The sequence below is a fragment of the Numida meleagris genome, chromosome 4 (genome assembly GCF_002078875.1).
Source record: "Numida meleagris isolate 19003 breed g44 Domestic line chromosome 4, NumMel1.0, whole genome shotgun sequence".
Lineage (NCBI taxonomy): Eukaryota > Metazoa > Chordata > Aves > Galliformes > Numididae > Numida > Numida meleagris.
Window position 1 is genome coordinate 63554912 of NC_034412.1, and position 22076 is coordinate 63576987.

Here is a 22076-nt window from a genome sequence, read left to right on the forward strand (position 1 = left end):
CTGCGTCAGGTCTCTGCCCTAGGTGTGGGTGAAGGTCCGTGCTCCAGCGGCCCCACGGACGCACCGACCCCAAAGCGGGGCTATCCTCCCGCAGGCCGGTGCCCCCGCAGAGTGCTGGGCCGTGCCGTGCCGGGCGGTGAGACGCGGGGACCGCGCAGCTGCGGGGCCCGCCGCCTCAGCAGGTGCACGCTGAATGAAGATGCAGAAAGGCCGGGGGGCCGAGAGGCGTTTTGGGGTGTGCAGTGCTGCCTGAGCCTCACCCCGTGCTTCTTTACCTCGGGGCTGCCATCACGGACGGGGGCTCCCCTTTCCCCAGCTGGCCGGGGGGCGGCGGGGGCCGGGTGTCCCGGGCGGCGGCGGCGGCGGCGGCGGGCGGGCACTAAGACCGCGCCGCCCCCGGGCGCTGCGCGGCGCGGCGGCTGCAGAAGAGGAGGAGACCGGCGGGCCCGGGAGGAGAGGCGCGGAGGGGAGCGGAGCTATGCTAAACCCGGGGTACCGCTGAGGCGGGGCGGCCAGGCCGGAGGCGGGAGCTCTCCGGCTCCCGAGGCGGCAGGCGGCATTTCGGCGCGGGGAGCGGCTCCGCAGCCACCGGGCCAATGAACATGTCCGTGTTGACTTTGCAGGAATACGAATTCGAGAAGCAGTTCAACGAGCATGAGGCCATCCAGTGGATGCAGGAGAACTGGTGAGTGCCGGCGCTGAGCCCAGCCGGCTGCGCGGCCCCGCGGCGCCGTGCGCGGGCACGGGGCTCCGCCGCTACCTGCCTGGCCCCGAAGCTCCCCGGCCCCGCTCCCCCCGCCCCGGCTCCCCATCAAACTTCATTTCCAGCCGCGCCGCTATCAACTTTGCGGGCTGCGCGGGGAGCGCTGGGGCCGGGGGCCGGGATCCCCCTCCCCGTCACGGCCGCTCGCCCACGCCGCCCTCCGCGTCCTGGTGCCGCGCCGCCCGCCTGGGCCTCGCCGGGCGCGCCTCGCCCGCGCTGCGCCGCGCTGCCGCCCTCCTTCGCCCGGGGCCCGGTCTCGCCCTGCGCGGCCCCTCGGTCCCCTCAGCCCGGGGAGCTGCGGGGGGGCGGCGGGCAGCGCTGCCCCTGCCCGTGGAGGCGGGAAGGTGCCAGGTACCTGGCAGGGCTCGGGCAGGGGCTTGCGGCATCCTCCCGCGTCTCATCTGGGCTTTTTCTGAGGGCAGGATGAGCAAAATGACCAGCTGGGGTTTTGTGTATCCCTGTTCTCCTGCAGATGAGCTGTGTGGGTACCCTGTATCACTCACTACTCGTGTGGGCACTCCGTATCGTGGCTCATGTGGGTAACTTGTGTTGGTACCCTGTGCCGCTCATCTCTCTGGAGAAACGAGAACATATAGGTGCTCTTCGTCTGAGTGTTGGGTGCTTCCCTTTTTTGTGCATGTTCTGGAGGAAAGCTGCCATCAGAATAGGGCAAACTGGTAGAGAAGTCAGAGGGGGTGATGTCTGAGATGTGCATTAGCTGGATGAGCCACAGGAGAAGCAGTTCAGATTAAAGAACATGACTGGGAACCAGGACTCCTGCGTTGTCCTCACGGTTCTCCTGCTCTTCATTATGTGACCTTGAGACAATTACATAACCTCTCCTGGACCTCAGTTTCCCCAGCTGGCAGAGACCCGGGGTAATAATGCTGGGGTGCTTTGGTGGCTGAGATGCTGTTTGCTGAGGGCCTGAGGGACATCAATCACTGTATAAATGCTAAGCAGCATTACTGAAGTCTCCCTGGCTGTCTGCTTGCTGCAGTTAGCTAGCTGGGACTCAGCCTGCTGTCCGGGCTCAATAGGGGAAGACATCAACTCTGTGCTTTGCCATGGAGCCCCAGGGGTGGGCTGCTCCATGTGCATGGGGTCTCGGTGTAGTTTTGCCCTCTATAAAAGAGCTGATGCATTCATAAGTTTGATTCATACAGAAGTAAAGGAGAAGAGCAGTCTGGCCTAGGGACATTTCAGGGAATTAGATGGAGCTATGCCTGCTGCGATCTCTCTTCTAGCAAGCTTCTCTTGAAAATAATGGTGAAACTTCTCCCAAATTTCAAGCTAGCTTATGCATCTTTGTCTGATGGAAGTTTACTCACTTAATGAAACAGGTCCTGTTCCAGCACGTGAAATGTTGGCAGAAAACTAACAAATAAAACACAGCAGCTAAGGGCTGTACAAGGAGGCTTCCCCTCTTCCCATCAGGATGACTCTGTATGTTTGTCTGCAGTGACACTGGTGGCAGTGCTTGCCTTCCCAGCTTAGTAGGCAGAACTTGGATGCACACACCATGACCATGAGATGAGGTTATTAAGGAGGGATAAATACTGTTGTTTCCTCCTCAACAGGAGCATGGACCAAGGAGTCTGGCTTCCTAGAAGTCCGTGGCAAGAATTTATGCTCTTAATAGTCATTATATCTTGGTAAACAAGTCCCGGAGGTGTGGCATTTGTTATTTTACTTCCATTTCAGAAATAGTTCTTGATGCCTTACAAGGCCAAAAAATAATAATAAATAAGATCTGTAGCATGTAAGATGCAAAGAAGTGGCTCTAGGTGTTGAGCGTGTCTTCTGGGTTTGGTGGAACATCTGTGGAGTCCGACTTGATTGCATATGAAGACAGACCAGATTTAGGCAGCACATGAATCCCTTTACATACCCTCTGGGTTCTGGGCTGTTTAAATAGTAACGAGCCCTTTTAATTAAAACTTTTCCAGCCAAGAGCTGGAAAAGCTTGAACACAAAGTCCTGGGATAGTAGCATGCCCCTGGGTACCAGTGTGGTTGGTCTGTATGTGTGATGGTGCAAGGGACAACGTGGCTGCTTCTCTTTTGCAAGGACTGAGCCTTTTTTGTCTCCATCCTCACTCTCCAAGCTGCTCCTCAGGGCTAAGGAATGTCACAGGGTGCTTGACACATCACCCATTGCGAATACCCTTGCTTGCCTTCAGCGCACGTGCAAGCTGCGGTTGTTCTCCTCACTCCCACATCTGCCTCTGGAAGTGTTCCCTGTGAGGCTGATGTGGATGGAGCCTTCCTGATGGCTGAGAGCTCTTACAGCAGTGAGTGAGGGCCTCCTTGCCTCATCTCAGGTGTTCCTCTTTCAGTTTATGGAGAAGGCTGTTTGGAGCGTGGGCCTACATTAGCTGTGCTGTACAAGGGCTGCTGTTGGGATGCAGAGGGAAAATGAATGGTCCATTCCCAGTACTTCCGAGCCCATGGACTTCATGCCTCCCTGATGTGCCGTCCCACTGCCCTACTGCGTGGCGGCAGGGCGGATGCGAGGCCACCAGTGGCAGGGGCAAAGAGCTGGTTCCCTACCCCATGCCAGTAACAGCAGATTTGGGAGATGCTAAAGTGCTACTAGGTCCATTGGGTTCCATGGAGCTCCTTGCACTTGTATTGTGGGAAGGCTGTTGTTTACCGCCATCTGCCATCAGATAGCTGGATTTTCATGTAAGATGTAGCATGCCACTGATCTTATCGTGCTTGTGTTGCGGGAATTGGGATTTCGGCAAGATAAGAATTAAGCCAGGAGTTTATTAAAACAATTGCTTAAAACGAATTCTCGGATCAAGCTGTCCTACCACCTCCTCCCAAACTCCCTTGAAGAGAGATGAAGCAAATAATCTGCGGAATATTATTGTTTTTAATCAAGCTGCTCCATGAGAGTGGGTGCTGCTCTAGCCCTTCATTTCTTGGAATCGATAAATTCTTGATTTTGCAGGGGACTCGGGGCTCAGGCAGGCATGCAGCAAAGGGGCCAGCAGCGTTGCGATCCTGCCTGCAGGCACTGCAGCGGCAGAAAGCGGCCAGAGCAGAAGTGGCAGGGATGGGTGACGGGAGTGCTGGCAGCTGGGTGCCGCCGCGCCGCAGAGCGCCAGGTTGGGGCATCGGCACCGAGTGACAGTTGTTCCTGTTATAATTGTCTGGCCAATAATAATTATCTTCAGATGTCTGCTGACGAGGGGCTCGCCAATGGGGAGGCAGGAGGCCTGTGCTGACTGTGCTGAGATTATCTGCCTGGGGTGACGTCACGCGAGGGCTTGCCGAAAATCGCAGAAACTTTTCCTGTGCTGCTCCGCCGTCAGCGGCAGAGCCCCGGGAACCCATCCCGAGCAATTGGTGCCCCGGGACCTCCGCGCTGGAGGGTGCTGCTCTCCCCATCCCTCTCCATGTCTCTCTGTTTCTTTTAACCCTTGGCAGGCAGCAGCGAGCTCTCAGGTGGCAGCAGGAGGATGAAAGCAGAGCTGGTTGCTCCCCGAGGATGCTGTGGGGCTGTGCTGTAGTAAGTGGCCATTTTTGTTAATGAAGCTGTAGGACAGAACAAAGCCCTGTGGAAAGTCAGAAGCACTTCATTTTCCTCTTTAAAGGCTCTGGCAACTCAAATATGACTGTGGAATTAACTCCGTGAGCCCTAGATTAGTGTAAATGCTTGTGTACTTAAAAAGTTGGTTTTAACCTTTTGTTATCTGAAATTCCTATGTGGCAGAAGACAGAGAGTGCCCCTGATTCCGGGAGAAATTCATGCCCCGCTGTAATTCTCTTTTCAGTCCAGATTGAAAATAGATGTGGAAAGGCAGAAGGTGAGCCAATTTGGGTTTCGAAATGTGCTTGCCTTTTAATAATTCATGCAGGCACCATCGTTCTGGACAGGTTTGTTTCCTAAATGCAGAACAAGCTTCTCTAATCCACTTAAGTACTCTTACCTCATGCAAAAATCAAGAATGAGAGGCTGTGCCTGTCTCTCCAGGCATATGTGCGTGGCAGCCAAAGACTGATGTAAATTACTTATTTATTTATTTATTTATTTTTAAACTGAGTGCTTGCAAAATGCCAGGGGAACATAAAGAGGGATACTGCAGTCACCCTGTCCTTTTCCTGAGTGCCACGGCAAGGACACAAAGTGCAGCATTGGTGCTGCTCTTCACCACGGAGGCTGTTTTATTTGACCAAGTTCAGAGAATGCAGGTTACCTTTACATTTATTCCAGTGCACAGAAGGCCTTTCTGCTGTTCTCTGGTGCAGACTGGCCAGAAAGCTGAAAGGCTGAAGGTACAGAGTGGTGTTGGTTCCACAGAAATTAGCAAATAGCAACTCCTTTGTATTTCCTCCATCCTTTTCTGAGCAAAAGGCTGATGTACTGCAGCGTCACAGAACCCTGCCTCTCTGAAAGTGCAAGGCCGAGTGCAAGTGGGGAGCAGCAGCACTTGTCATTTCAGAGTTCAGATGATCAGGTATTTTCTGTCTCTGTGTGTGCTTGAGGAAAACAACAGAAAAGATGGTGGCACAGAAATATCATCCTGAAGATAAAAGTGTTGGTGACTTCTAGATTCAGCCTGCCTCTGAAACACAGTCACTGGCCTTTCTCTCATCCTATCCCCAGAGTTTGAGCACATCTCTTGTCCTGGAGCTTCATGAATTTTTAAGCCTCTGAGAGTGAAGACATTTCTTCTGCTTTGTGTGTGAAACACAGTGTGCTCGTGGGAGTAGCAACCTAGTAAGAATGGCCAGCGTGAACTCATTTAGGAGATTGCAGTTATTTTTATTTCAAATGCAAATTTGAATAATGAGGAGAGTTTTCGTTTGGGAAGAGCTGTAGAATGCTGAATTACTTCGGCACTTTTGAAAACACAGCTAACATCCTCAGCTATGCTTGTCTCGTGAGAGCAGAATGCAACTAGCGCAGTTAGGACTTTTGATCCCTCCATTTGCTACTCTACCTAATGTAACTGCCCTCCCTGATCACTGAAAATGCAGTCAGCCTTTGTGACCAGAGCATCTATTGCTCCCTAAGGAGTAAAGCCTGGTCCTGTTCCTGTTGGCCTCTGCAGAGAAAGGTCTGGCCAGTGATCGAACCCTCAAATTTTTGCTTTGTGTTTGGAATTGATGTCTTCTCCTCCGCTCCCTGTAGTGGCACTGGGGATAAAGGGACGTTTGTACTTATTTCTTCTTTTAAATCGTTACACAGTCTCTGCCCCTTGCTCAAGAGCCTAGCCCAAGCGCTTCTCAGCTGACTTTCATCTGAGGACTCTCTTATCTGAGGATAAATGCAGAGATTAAAAGGGGTGACATCTTGTGAGGGAAAGGCTGTAATGTTGCTGTTTTCCTAACAGTGTTAGCACTGGACCGGTTCCCCAAGTGCCTTTGGGGTGCGGGCAGTTGTGATGGGCTGATGGGTGAACACAGAGACTCTGCTCTGCTTCAGAGTTTGTTGATGTGCAGGAGAATACAGAGCTGAGATTTCCCTTTTTGCTTCAAGGGTAAACTTTATGAGTGCTTACGGAGCTTTCTGTAGCTTTGAGAGTGATTTTGTAGTGCAGGGTCCCCTGGGGATGCACGAAGCAAGATGACAGAAAGCACTCTTTTGAAAGCTTAATCAAGAGAAAGTCTAGATGCTTTTTTTTTCTAATGGAAATGATCAGAGGTTAACATATATTATTATTTTTAAATGTAAGTTGGCATTGGCTAAAATGAAAAATAAACCTTTTACTGACTCAGACTGTATTGACATGTGTGCTATTAGTACAGCCATGTTACCTGTGTACAGCTATACAATTTTTTTTTTTGTAAACTGTTTTATCGGCCCACTTGAATCTTGTCCTTGGCTGAAGCAGAAAAAATTTGCCTTTACTTTGTGCTGTCACAGTGCCTTGCAACATGATGTTCCATCCTTGAGTGAAGCCCCCAGCACTGCTGGCACTGTGAGCCCTGTTGTTCTCGCTTTCATATATGTGTGTCACAGTGTAGCATTCCCTGGGCTTTCTATGGGATGCCAGTGCAGTCTGGTGGGGTACTCTGCAGGGACACTCAGGTTAGGCATCCTGGCCAGCTGCAATGTGGGTAGCAACATGGCTGTGCTTGCCCCTGGGCTAATTCAAGGAAGCAGCTCTATCACTTCATTAAGATTGGAAAAGACCTCTAAGATCATCTAGTCCAACCCATCCCTACCATGCCCACTAACAATGTCCTTCAGTGCCGCGTCTCCGTGTTTCTTGAACATCTCCAGGTATGGTGACCCTAACCACCTCCCTGGGTAGCCTGTGCCTGACCACTCTTTCTGAGAAAAAGAATTCCTAATATCCAATCTGACCCTCCCCTTATGCAACTTGAGACCATTACTTCTCATCCTAAAGGGCAAAGCCAAAGAGGCAATGTGTATTGCTTTCCCATCTGAAGCAGCAATTGCATGTGATAGCAACTTTCCCTGTGCTCTTTGTACTGTGCTCCATTACACATCTTCAACTGCAAGCCTTATTGACTCCTGTGGGGGCAACAGTCTTACCTTTGATTGCCACGAGGCTTACTTGTGCTAATTATGGACTCAGGAGCAGGTGGAAATGCTCCAAAAGTAACATGACCTGATCTGCCGGGGTAAGTGGCCAGGATGTTGCAGAGGAGATATGCCATAAAGTGATGAAATGATGGGCAGATCTTGTATCTGCCAAGCAATCTTTGACCCTGTGTAGGGAGAGTGGTTATTTGGAGTGATGAAGAAGAGGAGATAACAACCCATGTCAATGGTTTACCTTGTGCCAGAGATCCTGGGGCTTTGCAGAGGTTGTGCAGTAGTTTGTGCAATGCACAGCATGCAGGGAAATGATGATCAGTGCATCCATCCCTGAGCGTGGGGGAAACCTGGCTTCAAACTGAACATAGCCATAGCCCAAACCCACATAGCCCGCAGTCCAAACCCACATCCATCCTCCAGGAATAGTACTTCAAAATGTGCTCAAGTCCCATGGTTTCAATGAAAGCTGGGGGCTTATGTCATCTCTGAAAATTGCTCCTTGTGTCTCAGTTTCTTAGCTGGAAAATATGAAGCAATTTCTTTCTGAGGTATTAAATTTGGTTTGTTTGTTTGTTTTAACCATGTCACAGAGGTTATTTTGAGGTGGTAAGACCTATATGAGTAGTTACATTACAAGAATTCAGAAAACATAGCTTTTATACTAATACCATGCAGCTTCACATTTGTGTAGCACTGAAGAAGGCATCATTCTTGACAAGGATGTGGGTCAAAGTCTGTCTCCATGAATGTGGTAACCAGAGAGTAAGAATCTGCTCTAATTTTGCAGAGAAGGCAGTTTATTGTTGTTAACATGGGATTAAACTGCAAAAGTCCAGGCCGTTCTTAATTGCAAATTTATGGAAGGAATTGTCCTTCAAGTAGTCCAATAAAGCTTCAGATATCTTCTGAAGATAACTTTTAAGTAGAAATTTTAAAACTTACTGGTAATTAGTTCCAGCATATGAAGCTTGGAAATTGAGTGAAAAATAAGTTGATCATCATCCACGATCATGAGCTCCTCCATTTGAACGCAATGATTATGGCATCTGATGGCTTCATTTACCCCTGGACATGAAATTTATGGTCAGTCTCGAGTATTATTAAGGATGAATATCTACCCTGTATGTCTCAAGCCATCAGTCATATAAACACACCTAGAAAGAACAGTCCCAGGGTTTGCCAATTAACATTTTAAGAGAAAGAAACAGTGGGCCAAGTTCATCTCAGTAAGAACACCAACGTGGTATTATTGAGGAATCTGATCCTCTGACTAATAAAGTTGTCTGGTTTTCTTTTTTTCTTTCTCATTTAGAGCTCTTAAGAGGTACTTAAGATGGTAGTAAATTCCCCTAAGTATAAACAAAAGCAGGATGCCGAAGTTGTCGCGCTGTCCCTTTCAGCTAGTGGTTTTATTAAGAAATCTTTACAAAGTCTGGCTTTCCTCTTACTTTAGCTTTAATAGGGAATTTTCCCAGTTCTCCTGTGCATCTGCTGAATGCAGGACTTCTGTAAACATTAATGGGAGTTTCGTGGTTTCAAACATACAACATATGCAGGCAGCTGAAAGTCTTGGGTTTTCTCCCTTTCTTGCGCTCTGTGGAGGGTCTGGTTTTCCAACTCGTTTTTCATGTCTTTGCAGATCACAATCAAGGGAAGTGTTTGTTCGTAACTAAGAACTTTCTGATCAGCTTAGGTTTAGATTCCTTGCTTGCTTGTTGTTTCTTTGTCATCCTTGGTTGACAGCTGGTGATTTCACTGTGTTTCCTAGGTAGAAGTTGAAATCACAGAGTTGCATTAACAACACAACAATGTGCAATGTACACAACATTGATTGTGGAACCATGATGGAACAAGTTATTCAAGAAACAGAAAGTGTTTTGAGATGCAGAACGTCTTCATTATTTTGTGAAGGCATTGCCCCATTACATTTTTGCTGTTGGCTGCTGTCTGAAACAAGCTAATGACCTCGTTCAACTTTTCACCTCACTTGGTCACTCCTGTTTGCTTAAATACTGTTTTTTTAATCTGATGCCTGATGAAGAAAACACTATTTTTGGTACCACTCACCAGAAGTCTGGTAGTGACCTTCTGTTTCGCAATGGCTCTGTGTACACAGAGCATCAGTTTGGTTTTTTACATCATTATTTGTTGTTTCAGAACCCTGCAAGTACTTTGGAGCTAAATCCTTTATTTTTAAATCTTACTCGGATTGGTGATTCATGCCAATCATACTGGCTTCATACCACTGCATTTCTGTGGGTCTGATACTGCACAAGATGCCCTTGTTCAAGACACTGCCCATGTATGTTGCCTTTGATGTAGTTGCATGGTCCTTGATTTCTGGAATAGAGCAACAACAAAAGAAGACTGCTGGTTTGTAGCTTTGCTCAGCCTATGTCGTATCTTATTATGAAAGGCGCCTCTCTTCTAAAAAGTACATAGCAGCAACTAGCTGGGAAAATCCTGGATAAAATCTATAGTAAATTTTCTGCTGACTTAATATGGGAGAGAAAGTTTCTAAACTTGTATGTGTTAGATAAATGTAATGTAGCATCTGGTATGTAGAATGTTTGTGACCACACGCATATTTTGAAATGGTCATTACTGTAAGTGGAATAATTGGAAAAGATGCAAGAAGAATATGAAGAGAAAGGAGATTGTGTCTACAGTTAGGAAAAATGCACACCAGGCTGATAAAACGGGCAATCCAGGGAGAAAGAGTAATTATAAGAGCTAACACATTCTTTTAGTGCCTGGTGAGTGAGCAGTGCTCTTCTCTGTGCTTTTTCTGCTAGTGTGCCCTGATTGAGAAGAAAAATGGACTAGATTAAGAAAATAGGTCCATTAGCATCTATTGTGTATCAGCATTAAAGCTGGGAGCACAGATTTCAACCTCAGGCTTTCCAAATTCTCTTCTTGCCTTAGCAGTCCTCATGATTTCAGCAGCTTTCATGTCAGGAAGGCCAATGGGTAGTCCTGCAAGGTATGTAAGATCCTGAGGGTGGTCCTTGGCTCTCTAAACTTTTATGAGTAAGGTGAGCAGTTTTAAACTACATAAGTTTAAATGGTATATGTAATTGAGAGAGCCTCTTGACAGATCATATGTATTTTGGTACATTTTCCTTTTACAATTTTTTCCAGCCTTTTTGTCTTTTGTCCAGACTGTCTCCTGATGACCTTACTACTTAGAATCCAAATTTATTGCTGGCAAAGAGTAGGTCCAGTTCCATTAAGCTAGATCACGTTGCATCTGCTTAAAGGGGACATGAATTAGGCTTCAGACGTCTTTAGTCCAATTTCCTTGCTTGAATTTTCAAGAATGAGTCTTCGTGGAATTTCAAGAAGCTCTTGTGTTGTTAAAATAGAGACACTTGTGTTCACTGTATTACTGTGGAGAGTTACTGTTTTTCAATATCCTTTTGCCCTTCACTAAGATCTAGACAGAATACTACAGTCATGTGCTAGGTGAGTTATATGCTTTAATGACAGAAAGCTAGGTAACATCTCTAATGATAGGAGGGATGCCTTGCAAGTAGTGGTTCTACACTGCTACTGGGGCTGATCTGAGGGCTACTCAAAGCCACTGTGGCTGGAAATCTCACCAGGCTAGCTTGACTACTTCTTTGACTTTCACCTGAGGTCTCTTCTCAGCTCCAAAGTCCTATATGACATTAAAGGAAAGTAAGATTTTGATTTCCAGCAATTTTGGTAGCCTCACTTGGTGCATACAGTAGGCTGAAGCACATCAAGTGTAAGCTTCGTACCAACATGTGTTTTCCTTGGCCCTGCCCCTTGAATGTCAGCCATCCAGTGGGGCAACAGTGGCAGACTCCCTTTTGCTCCTTGCTCACAGAGGTGATGTCAAAGTGGGTTAGCCTGCTGGTTTTTGCTGGATCTGGAGCACACAACCACAGCTGCAATCAGATGGCCAGGGCCACCTGACATGGCTTCGCCTGGGGCCGTGACCTCCTGTGGAGCCTCACAAAGGCCTGATGAAGGCAGTGAGCTGTCTGACTGTTCCAGCTGGCTGTGTGACTTTCCCAAAAGCAAGCCCACAGGAGATGGAGATGATGTGTCCATTGGTACTAAGTACCCATGGAAGCACACATGTGGCTTGTGGCTCACACACACTGAGCAGTCTCCTGGCTGCATGAGCGGGCACAAAAGCTGTAAATTGTAATTTAATACAACCCCTGACTCCACATAGGCCCACTCAGAATCCAAACCCTATACCCGAGAGTGCTGTCCAAAGGCTCCTTGAACTCTGGCAGCTTGGGGCCACGGCCACTGCCCTGGGTAGCCTGTTCTATGTCCACCGCCCTCTTGGTGAAGAATCTTTCCCTGACTCTTGCTTGACACAGCTCCATGACGTTCCTTCAGGCCGTGTCATTGTCATCAGACAGTGGAGCTCCCTGAGGAGCTGCAGCCGCCATGAGGCCTCCCCTCAGCTCCTCTGCTCTGGGCAGAGCAAACCCAGGGATGTCAGCTGCTCCTCATACCTCTTGCCCTAGGAGGGGTAAGGCACCCTTTTGGAGAACTGTGGGCTTTTGAAATCCCTCACTATGAAAACTGATGTTTGGGATTTATTCCAGTCTGTGGGAGTATGTATGGTGGCGATGATGTTAGATATAGCTTTCGTTCAGATGGCGATCTGAGTGCTGCTAAGTCGAGCTCAGCTGCCATTCCATGGGCTTCCTGCAGGACTGCTGTGGAGAGGAGGGACAACACATGGGTGAAGTACATATGTGGTAAATGGGGTTATGTGGTAGATCACGGGCCTGTTTCCCAGAAATGCTGGCTAGTGATGGTTTGTGTGTGCCGTATCAGAAAAAACTGGCAGCTGGCTGTAAGTTTGCTGGTGACTTGAAACCCAGTGAGTTTTGCAAGACTTCCCGGCCCTGTCCCTTGCTGCCTTGTCCTACCACCGCTTTCTGCAGCAGCAGCCAGCAAGTGTGGGGCGGCCGTGTGTGATTCCTTGGCCGAAGGCAAAAGGTCAGTGACTTAGTTTGCAGAACTTGTGGGAGGATGAGCCAGGACACAGGCTAATTTGTAAACAGGTTCAGTGGAGCGTTTTCTGGCCTACAATGCCCATGAGCTAATTGTGAGACCAGGCAGACTTCGCGGTGACAAGTGACTAGATCTCCACCATCACCCTTCCGTCTCTAAACATGGTATGGATTTTTTTTTTCCTAGACAAGGGGAGAAATGGAAGAAATCTGCAGCAAAACCTTCCCCAAAGCTACATGAAAATGCATTGTCCTCCTTGCAAACGGGACCCTTTGCACAGGGATGGTGTGTCACCAGGTTGATACAGAGATACAGCTTCCTATCTGACTTTGCCTGCAGTGCTTCCAGCAAGGCTGCCCGACTAAGGCGCGCTGCCCACATCTGCTGACTCACGCTTGTGCTGCCTTTTTCCCTTGTATTTCCTGGTGTGTTGATTTTTATCTCTGCTCCCAGGGCTGTGCCTTGGACGCTCTACGATCAGAGTGCACTTGTTTGCCTGCAGTTGGGGTGGGAGGTATCTACGTTTCAGGACAAATGTTAACATTGCTCACATACCAGTGAGCAACAGCAACAAAATAAAGGGGATGAAGGGCCTCCACAGGAGAGACTGCTGTGCCTCTGTCCCTTGCTGCAATGCTGTCCCCATGTGAAAGCACTTCCAAGCTGGGCAGTGCAAGGGCTGGCTGTGGGCATGGCTTAGGATCATGGAGGAGCTTTAGGGCTGCTGGAGCCCCACTGGTCTGCTTCTGCCATCTCTGCATGGGAAATCAAAGACTGGCAGGATGCTCCCAGATGAGGTTCACCCAGCTCCAGTCTCCCTGGGTGATCTGCTCCCTTGCAGCTCTGCTTGTTTTCCCACTTTGATCTTCCACCCAGAGCCAGTGAGTGACTGAGTCTCTTGCCACTTGAAAGGATGACTGCTCTTGATGTACAATGCTTAGGTGCATCTGGAAGTACAGCTCATTTCCTGCTTATCTGCCCAAATACCATCAGTACCAGTCTTAAGCAAAACTCCCTAAAATCTTTGAGGATTGAGTTTGGTATGCAAAGACAATTACATCTTCAATTCTTTTCACTTTACAGTTGAGGCTCCTAAATCTTGTCTGTGGGTATCCCATCTGGTTGTGTCTATCTTGTCTTCTCAGTCTCTTTTGATCAAGTCACCATTTATTTTTTTTGTCCATGTGTAGATTTTAGGGCCCGCTTGCCTAAGGCTAATTTGAAGCCTGTCTCATGAAGTTGCCCTCACATAATGCTCTTTTCTCTTTTTTTTTTTTTTGTTAGATGATGTACAATGTTTTACCAGCAATCCTCATGCAAGAAATGACATTGCATGGTCAATTACCAGGAAGCTAATTAGCAGACAACTTCTTCCCTCATGGATCAAAGACTGTTATATACCCATTCCCAGGAGCTTGTACCACGCAGGATAACCTCACAGCAGCACTACTGTAAATGAAGCACACTTTTTCTGTTTGCTTTTTCCTGCTCATCAGTTTGTGTCACAGCAGGAGTGGGCAGCCAGCACTCCCCAACATCACTGAGTGTAATCCAGCACTAAAGACACCTTTGAAATCCTGTCTGTTTTGAAGTGATGACCTCTGCACACCAGTTCTTTTTTTTTATTATACCAACCTGTATTTATGGTACTGCTTATTGTAGGTGTTGGTATTGCAGGTTTAGTCACACCAAGGATATCTGGCATTTGCAAACAGAAATTCAAGACTTGGAAGTCTTGGTATTTTTGATTTGGGACTTCTGCAAGTACTGGATGGCATTAAACACACAGCTCCTCTGGTGTTTTCTTAAGTTAAATGTTTCTCTGTAGCAGCAATGACTGTCGGCTTCTTGAACTGAGCACTGAAGGCCCTCCAGGCATTCCAGTGACAATACTAAGGACTTGTGACCAGCTTTGCTTAGGTTTGGATTTACATTTTTGTCATTGATTCTGAATATGTACTGTACCAAATATGTTTGCAAACAGTACAAAGAGGGTGCGTGTACTCTCTGCGCTTACTCTTACTGATTCTCAAAAGCAGTGCCTGGCACTGTGGCCCCATTCAGCGAGGAATAAATGATGACCAGAGCTGCACGTCCTCCATTAAATTAGTCCTCCTCTACTTCAGCTTCCTCTGTTTTTTGTTCTGCTTACTGGCAAAGAAAATCTGGCATCAGCCATTTGTAAATGATAAATTTATATTCGTTTTACCCAACCAAACAGAAACCAATCCTGCAACAGACAGTAGTATGAGAGCTTTAGAAAAGGTGCCTCATCTTTATCAATTGGTGGTATTGCATACTCTGAGATCTGCTCTAGAGAAATATTTCTTTGTTTCTCTGACCTTTGTGAACCAGTGGGCTTTGTCTTCAGCGTGACACTGTGTCTCAGGACAGGGTGAGCAGTGGCACTGCAGCAGAGGATCTCTCCTCCACCCCAGCAGCAGCAGCTGCTTCCGGTGTTTTGATGTTCCCTTGTTCAGCCGCACAATAAGTTTAGGGGATAAATGGCTGCTTCAATGCAGAACTCAGGAGTGAAAATGGGAACCAGGACTCTATATCCATTCCCTGGCCCAAATCAGGCCGTCCAGCCTTTTGTTTAAGATACAGGGAGGTGATTGGTACCTGCTGTGGGCAGAGACAGGGAAACATCCATATATTAGTTCTCTCTTAGGCCAGATTTTCCAGCTGTTCATTTTACAGGCATGTTGAGTCATCTTAACGCAGTGCATTGTTATTAAGGCTAAGGTGTTAATTTTAATGACTTTAATAGACCTTTAGCATTCATGTTTAATCCAGTACTATTTACTGGCCTACATGGTATGTTGATACCTTTTAAAGCTTCAGACTTGGCAGCTCTCTGCAAGAGTACTTGTTTTTCCCATATCCTTGGATGAATTTCTTTCTGCTGTTGTTAACCAGTGTAGACTTCAGCGCTGCATTTGGGCTAAAAATTAAAACCATTTTCACAAGACAGACTGATGTAGTTGTAGGAATTGTCGCTGGCTGGCTTTGCACAGAGTACCTGCATCTGCCCAGCAGAGGTGGAGAGAGAGGGGAACAGATTTGGACTGATTCAAATGAGGTGTAAAACAGTGTGCTAGCCAAGGAGGTGTAAGAAGCTGTCCAACAGACCATACAGCCTTGTTCACCAAGATGAAACCCAGCTCTGGGTGTTTCCAGCCCACTTCAGGTTCCCAGGGAGAAACATCCTGCTGGTTACAGCACTAGAATAAATATCAGCCGCTGCTTTTTTCTGTTTCATTTGAACTTCTTTTGGCATAAGAGTGCTTCTCCAGCAATTCAATCGTAAGTTCCAGAGTTTCTGAACTATATTAAAGTTTAATCTGCCCTCTAGTAGCTGACAGTTTCTATCCTGATTTGCAGTGATTAAAAATGAATCTAGCTTGGATTTAGTGGTACTCCAGGATACGGACATTTAGATCTTGTAAGTAAGGTTTTAAACTAAATGCGTATTACATATACACCTCCTTTATTTAAAAAATAGAGTCAGCATACCAGCTTTAAAGTGAAAATTATTCATGATTTCCTGGCTTATTGAGAATTGCTGCTGTATCACTGTAGCTAAGCTATCAGAGAGCATCTTTCAGTTGACAGTTCATCTCTTACAAGGAATACCTTTAATGATTGGTATCAGATATGTGTATAAAAGGAGCTTTAATGTCCACACCTGTGGCTGCCATGTTTCTGATATAGTGTTTGAGCTTGCAAACCCAGCCCTGCCACACTTGGCTAAGCAAAGCTTCTGCTAATGCCATAGGACAAGTTTTCTTCTCTACTGTGAGCCACAAAATAGCATGCTAATTTTACAAAATGGATTCAAATGCATATCTAGATTTGATTCTCTTACGGATGTAATCCTCCTGTGATTTTTCTGCACGTTTTGTCAGGCTTTTCCGTCTCTAGTTTGACATTAAATGCGTGCTAACCTTCCTTGGATCAGCTTTCGTTGTCTAATAACTTGTGGCAATGTGTACAAATCCTGGGATTTATATATTTAACTGATTTATAAGTAAGTATCTTTCAGTCTTTGTTTAAATCTTTGCTTGAGTTGAAAGAGGTGCTGAGGTATTGCAGTCATTTTGCGGTTACTTGCATCTGACAGATTTTCTCCACTGACTGTTCCCTGGACATGACAAATACTTTTGCACCAAGTGGAAGCACCACTTGGGATACTTTCCATCAGATCTGTGCAGTTTTCACAGAAGTTGCACTAGACCTATTCTTCTGCAGGTATTTACACCATTTTATTTCAATGCAAGTCAAGAAGAATTCATTATGCCTCCAGATTCCTCCTGGTGGTTTATTAGTTCACAGTGGGCTACGGCATTTTCACTGCTTAAATTCAGCAGCTAAGATGTGTATGATGAAACCCATCTGGCTGAACCTGAAGTATTTTATTCCCATTGTCACTGTTGCATCTCTATGACATTCATTGCTTGCTCCTTGCCTTTTTCAGGTTTTGATTGTTCAGCTTAAAAAGTCTTTTGATGTTTCTTTTGTAAACAAAGCTGACAAACGCTTTTGTAATGCATCTAGTACTTTGTGGAGAGAGGACTGATGAGTCAGGACAAGGTTCTAAGCCAAGTAGGTAGGAAGTGAAGCATGAAGTACAGACTTCCAGGAGCAAAAGGTACAAGACCATTTCAGCTTTTAGTGATATGTGAAATGTTCTCATCTTGTGGAAGAAAGCTCTCCAAAATCACAATTGTCTTTAGGTTATTCTATGTGTGTGGTCATGCAGTCTCTACTAACAGCTAATGTCTGATGCAGTTACTCTTCAACTATGAAATTATCATTTCACTTGAGACACCAGGGCTTTTTGTCCTTATTTAGTGCTTTTCTTTCTTTTTGCTCTCCATAGATGCGAGCATAGTATCTGCCTTAACTGTACATAGCATAGCAGAGCAAAGCAAATGTAGGTGCAACAGTCTTTCCTAAGGCAAAGGCTTTCCTACAGACAGAACGTAAAATCAGATAACCAGGTCCCTGAGAGCATAGAAACTTCAGCACATGGTGTGTATGTATCTGGATGTCTTGCATGGGATTTTGCACGAGAGTCAAGTGTAGAGGCAGACTTAGCTCTGGATTCAAATGGAAACCTTTTAGCAGGTGATAAAATCGTACCTCCAAGTTTACACAAGCGGTCCCTCAGCAGTAACGGGTGATCAGGCACAGTTTAGAGTGCCCAATACAGAATTACGATAACACTGTTGTTGTAGAATGGTGGACGACTCTTGCTGTAAATCAAATGGGCACTGGTCATCCTTCCCCCTAGTTCCACACCTGCAGAACTGCAGAGAGATCAATCTTTTTGTGATGTATTTAGAGCCAGTTGCCTTTTTCACAAGAGACAAATTATGAAGTTGTTTTATAAGAATGAATGGATCAGCTGGCTCTGTACATTTTAGTTGTTGTTAGAATGATTGCATATTTGTTTATTAGAATTAGTTCAAACCAATATTGTTTAGGCAGTATAAATAGCTGGGAAATAAGTGGGAAATCTGGAGGATGTGTCTCAGGAGATGGCGGCGGGGAAACACCGACCCCTTTGTTTAGCATCTCAAAAGTTTAGAAAATCAGCTCCGTTTCAAGGGACTTGAGACTGTCATTTTCTGCAAGACCAGGAGGAATTTGCTGTATTCTGGGTCATCTTTTTAACTCTCTCTTCACAAGTCTTCTGAAGTGTAAATACTGCCAAACCTAAGTGTACTTAATGGCAAGTAGTGAAGGGGATTGCATATTGGAACCTCTTCCTTTCAGGCAAGGACGGGGGGAATTTGAAAGAGGACAGCCTTTGAGGCATGGTGAACTTCTCTGCAAAATTTAATTAAACTGTGCAGTGCTTAGCTACTGTGGTGATTGCTGTGATTGGATTCCTTCAATGCTGAGTTTTGTATAAACAGGAAATAATTACAGAAGAAACGTATTGCTGTACTTCCATTGCATTTCCTGTGCAAATCTGTAGGCTGAGCTGTTTGGGAATTTTCCCCTTAATTGTACCCTTGGTTGTATAAGTGATGTTGATCAACTTTACGCGATGCCCCCACGCACACCTGATTGGAACTGATTCAGGCAATGTACCTTCTGTAATGAAAGGTGTTTCAGCTCTGTTTGCTACCTAAAAGTACCAAGGGCTGAATTCAGCCCTACATTACGCAAGAGCAGTTTCAGAAAGATTGCACCCGTGGGATGCTACAGGCTTGGCTCCATCCTCCTTTCAGACATCCCTGGAGCAGGATGCACAGGGACCATAGGTTTTGCAGTAGTAACAGCGTAGCTCAAAACAGAGGAAAAGACCACCTGTCTTTTAAACATTAATAAGGGGCCGCAAAGTTGAACTAGGGCATCAAGACATCCATAAAGCCTTGAAAATTGAAGGAATGTGTGCATAATTAATAGCAGTTATCAAAGCTGAGTAGCAGCCAAACATCAGTCTCAACTTTCTTCTGGCAACTGCTGGGTATGTCCTTTCTATTTACTTGAAAGGAGAGGCAGGCTTAAGTACTATGAAACTGTTGTAGAGATGCCAATGGTAAATTTTGTTGCTGGTGAAGATCTCAGAATTGTATCATACTTTAATTTGGCCTCAGAGATGCGGTAGCTCTGAGGCATCTGAGAGGAGAATTCATGACTGCATACACACAAGCCAGAAAACTTCCAGAATTGTCCCAAAGGACCAGGATCTTTCCAGAAGCATGTAGTGTTGACTTAGAGCTAGACGCAGGCAGTGGTTCTCTTAAGTCTCTTGGTATATCAGCAACTAAAAGCTGTGGGTTTTCATAATACTTTCTGGATAAACAATCTGGGTTATCCAACACACATAGCTGCGATGTATGGCTGGACACATAAATGTAAACTTCTGAGTGACAATTTACGTGGAGAAAGAAATGAAATAATACAGTAGGGAAATTACTGCCAGAATGCTCTGTGAGCCACAGGAAGGGAAAGGACAAAAAATACCATGTTATAACTTAATACCCGTGTTTTTTTTTTCCTTTGAGTAGTGGTGCATTCACTCTTTTGCAAGATGGTTCTTGATATTATTGAGGTACATGTGTGCCACAAAGATGATAAAGGGCCTGGAGCATTTCCCATATGAGGAAAGGCTGAGTGACCTAAGTCTGTTCAGCCTGGGGAAAAGAAGACTGAGAGGGGATCTGATAAATGCTTATACGTATCTAAAGGGAGCTGGGGAGGCAAATGGGTGAGGCCAGGCTCTTCTTGGTGGTGTGTAGCAATGGGACAAGGAGTAATGGCCTAAAAGTTGACCATAGGAAGTTCCATTCTAACCTGTGAAAGAACTTATTTATGGTAAGGGTGATGTAGCACTGAAAAAGGTTACCCAGAGAAGTTATGGAATCTCCTTCTATGAAGATATTCAAGACCCATCTGGATGTCTATGTGTGACCTATTGTAGGGTACCTGCTTTGGCAGGGGAGTTGGACTCAGTGGTCTCTTGAGGTCCCTTCCAACCCCTATCCTGTGATTCTGTGAAGATACAGTGGTAGGGCTTAGACGTTCCTGTGTGAAGGGCCTGCCCCATACATTTTCATCAAGGAGTGTTTTTATGAAGATCCAGCTGAGATATGAAATTGGATATGTAATGTATCCAGCTATAGAAAAGGGTGCCATTCAAATCTATATGCTCACTGGAGAGCTCATCTTTTATACATAGTTGCATTGGACGGATGGTATTTAAATGACAGCCTAGAATAATTACAGGAAAGCACATAACTGCATTTATGCATGTAACATTGTAGAAATTCAGTCTCTTACATATATGTTTGCTGAATAAATGTCGTCTTGCCAGAACTTGCGCAATCAGGTGATATATTCACTTGCACAATCAAAAGAAACTCAAGAATGTAAGAGGAGAAAGGTAAAACTGCTTTTGTAATGATAAAGCCAAAGGCCTTTATTTCCGTGCAATCTGTGCAATTAAAATTTCACCTTAGAATTGCATAGTGAGTTGTTTGCACAGCATTTCCTTTGGTTTGTCTTGTCAGGTATCTTACCCTCAGAAGGATACATGGAAGACGTGGGACATATGTTCTGGGCTACAGGTTGCCCAAACCTTTGGCTTTTCCTTCCTCTGGGACCATGGTTAAGGCCTTACACTGTGCTTTTTATTGTAGCCATCTGAAGGTTTCCTTCTTTTCTTCTGAGGATAAGGATGTCTTCCAGTCAAATATTTTGGGTAGTCAGCTGTTTTTTAGTTTGTCTTGTGTCACTTAGTCTCTGAGTGCTTTGGTCTTTGATTTTTATAGCCAAGAAGGAAGAAAGCCCAGCTTTTTTTCATGTTTTCAATCTTTGGAGAAGTGCTTAGTAGAGAAAACAAGCAGGTACAGCCTGCAGTTATGGTCCCTGATTATGCGTAAAGGAGTGCTTGGTGGTGCTGACTGTGTTCACATTCAGGTGATCAGAACATCACACGATTTAGTAAACATGTGGAACAGCACACAGAGCAGTGAAAACATTTTGGCACTCTGGAAGATTTTGCCCTTTTCAGCTGTGCTTCCTGTCAGTTCTTCTGTTGAGAAGAACTCTTACAAGCCCTTAGCTAGAAACCTTTAATAGTGAGTTTCTGGATTTTTATTTTTTTTTTTTTTTTGTGAAACTAGGTAAAAAGAATCTATTAATCCACTTCCCATGCATAGTTTTTCATATGTTATCAGTGCTGATGGTGGCACTCGGGGATATAAGGCTCGTCACCACATAAATAGCTGCTTGGAATGAGTCGCGTCTCTTCCTTTGCTCTTAGTCACTGTGGTTCATGAGATCAGCTCAAGTGTTTGCTTAATCTCTTAGCTACATAGTTTTGTTACACACTGTGCATGTAGCAATGCCTGTGGGTACCTTTGCCTTGTATTTCCCATTGGATCACTGTGCTCATTCACCTATACCTTTGCCTGAATGAATCAGCCAGGAGGTGAAGATCCGAAAATGAGAAACTGAAAAATACCGCAGGCATTGTGCTTGAGATGTGGATAACAAACCATTTTTTTCATAAAGCTAAATTATAATATGATTATGATGCTCTTCAGAGCTGCCACTGAGGTTTCACAAACCAAATGCTTGGCTAAGGTAGATCTAGAGCATTGAAAAGAAGAGCATTAAACCCTAGTGAAGTAAGTTTTATCAATATGCATTTTTCTGCCTGATAGATTGAACTGAATTGAGTGTTGCCTAGCTTTCGTTTTATTTTTATTTTTATTTTGGGTTGTTTTTTTTTTCCCCAACAAGGCACCAGTTCAGAACATTGATGGTAACAATTTAAAGGCATCTGCCATCACAGGAGTGGTGAGCTGAGTTTGAGAAAATTGTTTGTTTTGGTTTTTTTTTTTCCAATTATATGCCCTCTCCTCTCAGTGCTTCCCAATATTAGTACATACTCAGCATGGAGGCGTAAAATCCTTGCCTCTTTCCTGTTTGCATAGTGCAGTAGACATTGATGGTCCAGACAGTAAATTCCACAAGCTTCTATCTCCTAAATACATCTGTTAATAAAAAGCCAGTTATTGACTCTCCTGGAGCAGACCCAGAGAAGTTTATGGCAGGTCGGCGACTGGAGTCTGCCTCTTGTGTGCCAGACATTGCCAGGGTCAGGCTGAGCTCAGGGCCAGCTCTGCAGGTGCTCTGACTGCAGCCAGTGACCTCCTGCTCTCTGCAGGGACGTGGAGACTCAGTGGCAGATACATCCCTGTAGAAGCACCAGCGGGCTGATCGGGGAGCAGTCAGGCACCACAGCCAACGGGGATTTGAA

General features: G+C 45.7%; 1 protein-coding gene across 1 annotated transcript in view; it reads left to right on the plus strand.

The window, feature by feature from the left end:
• Positions 402 to 22076, plus strand: part of ELOVL6 (ELOVL fatty acid elongase 6) — a 68707-nt gene continuing 47032 nt past the window's right edge. Inside the window, exon 1 of the mRNA XM_021394700.1 lies at positions 402 to 685. Coding sequence (XP_021250375.1) covers positions 597 to 685 — 89 coding nt within the window. The 5' untranslated portion in view covers positions 402 to 596. The remainder of the gene's footprint in view (positions 686 to 22076) is intronic.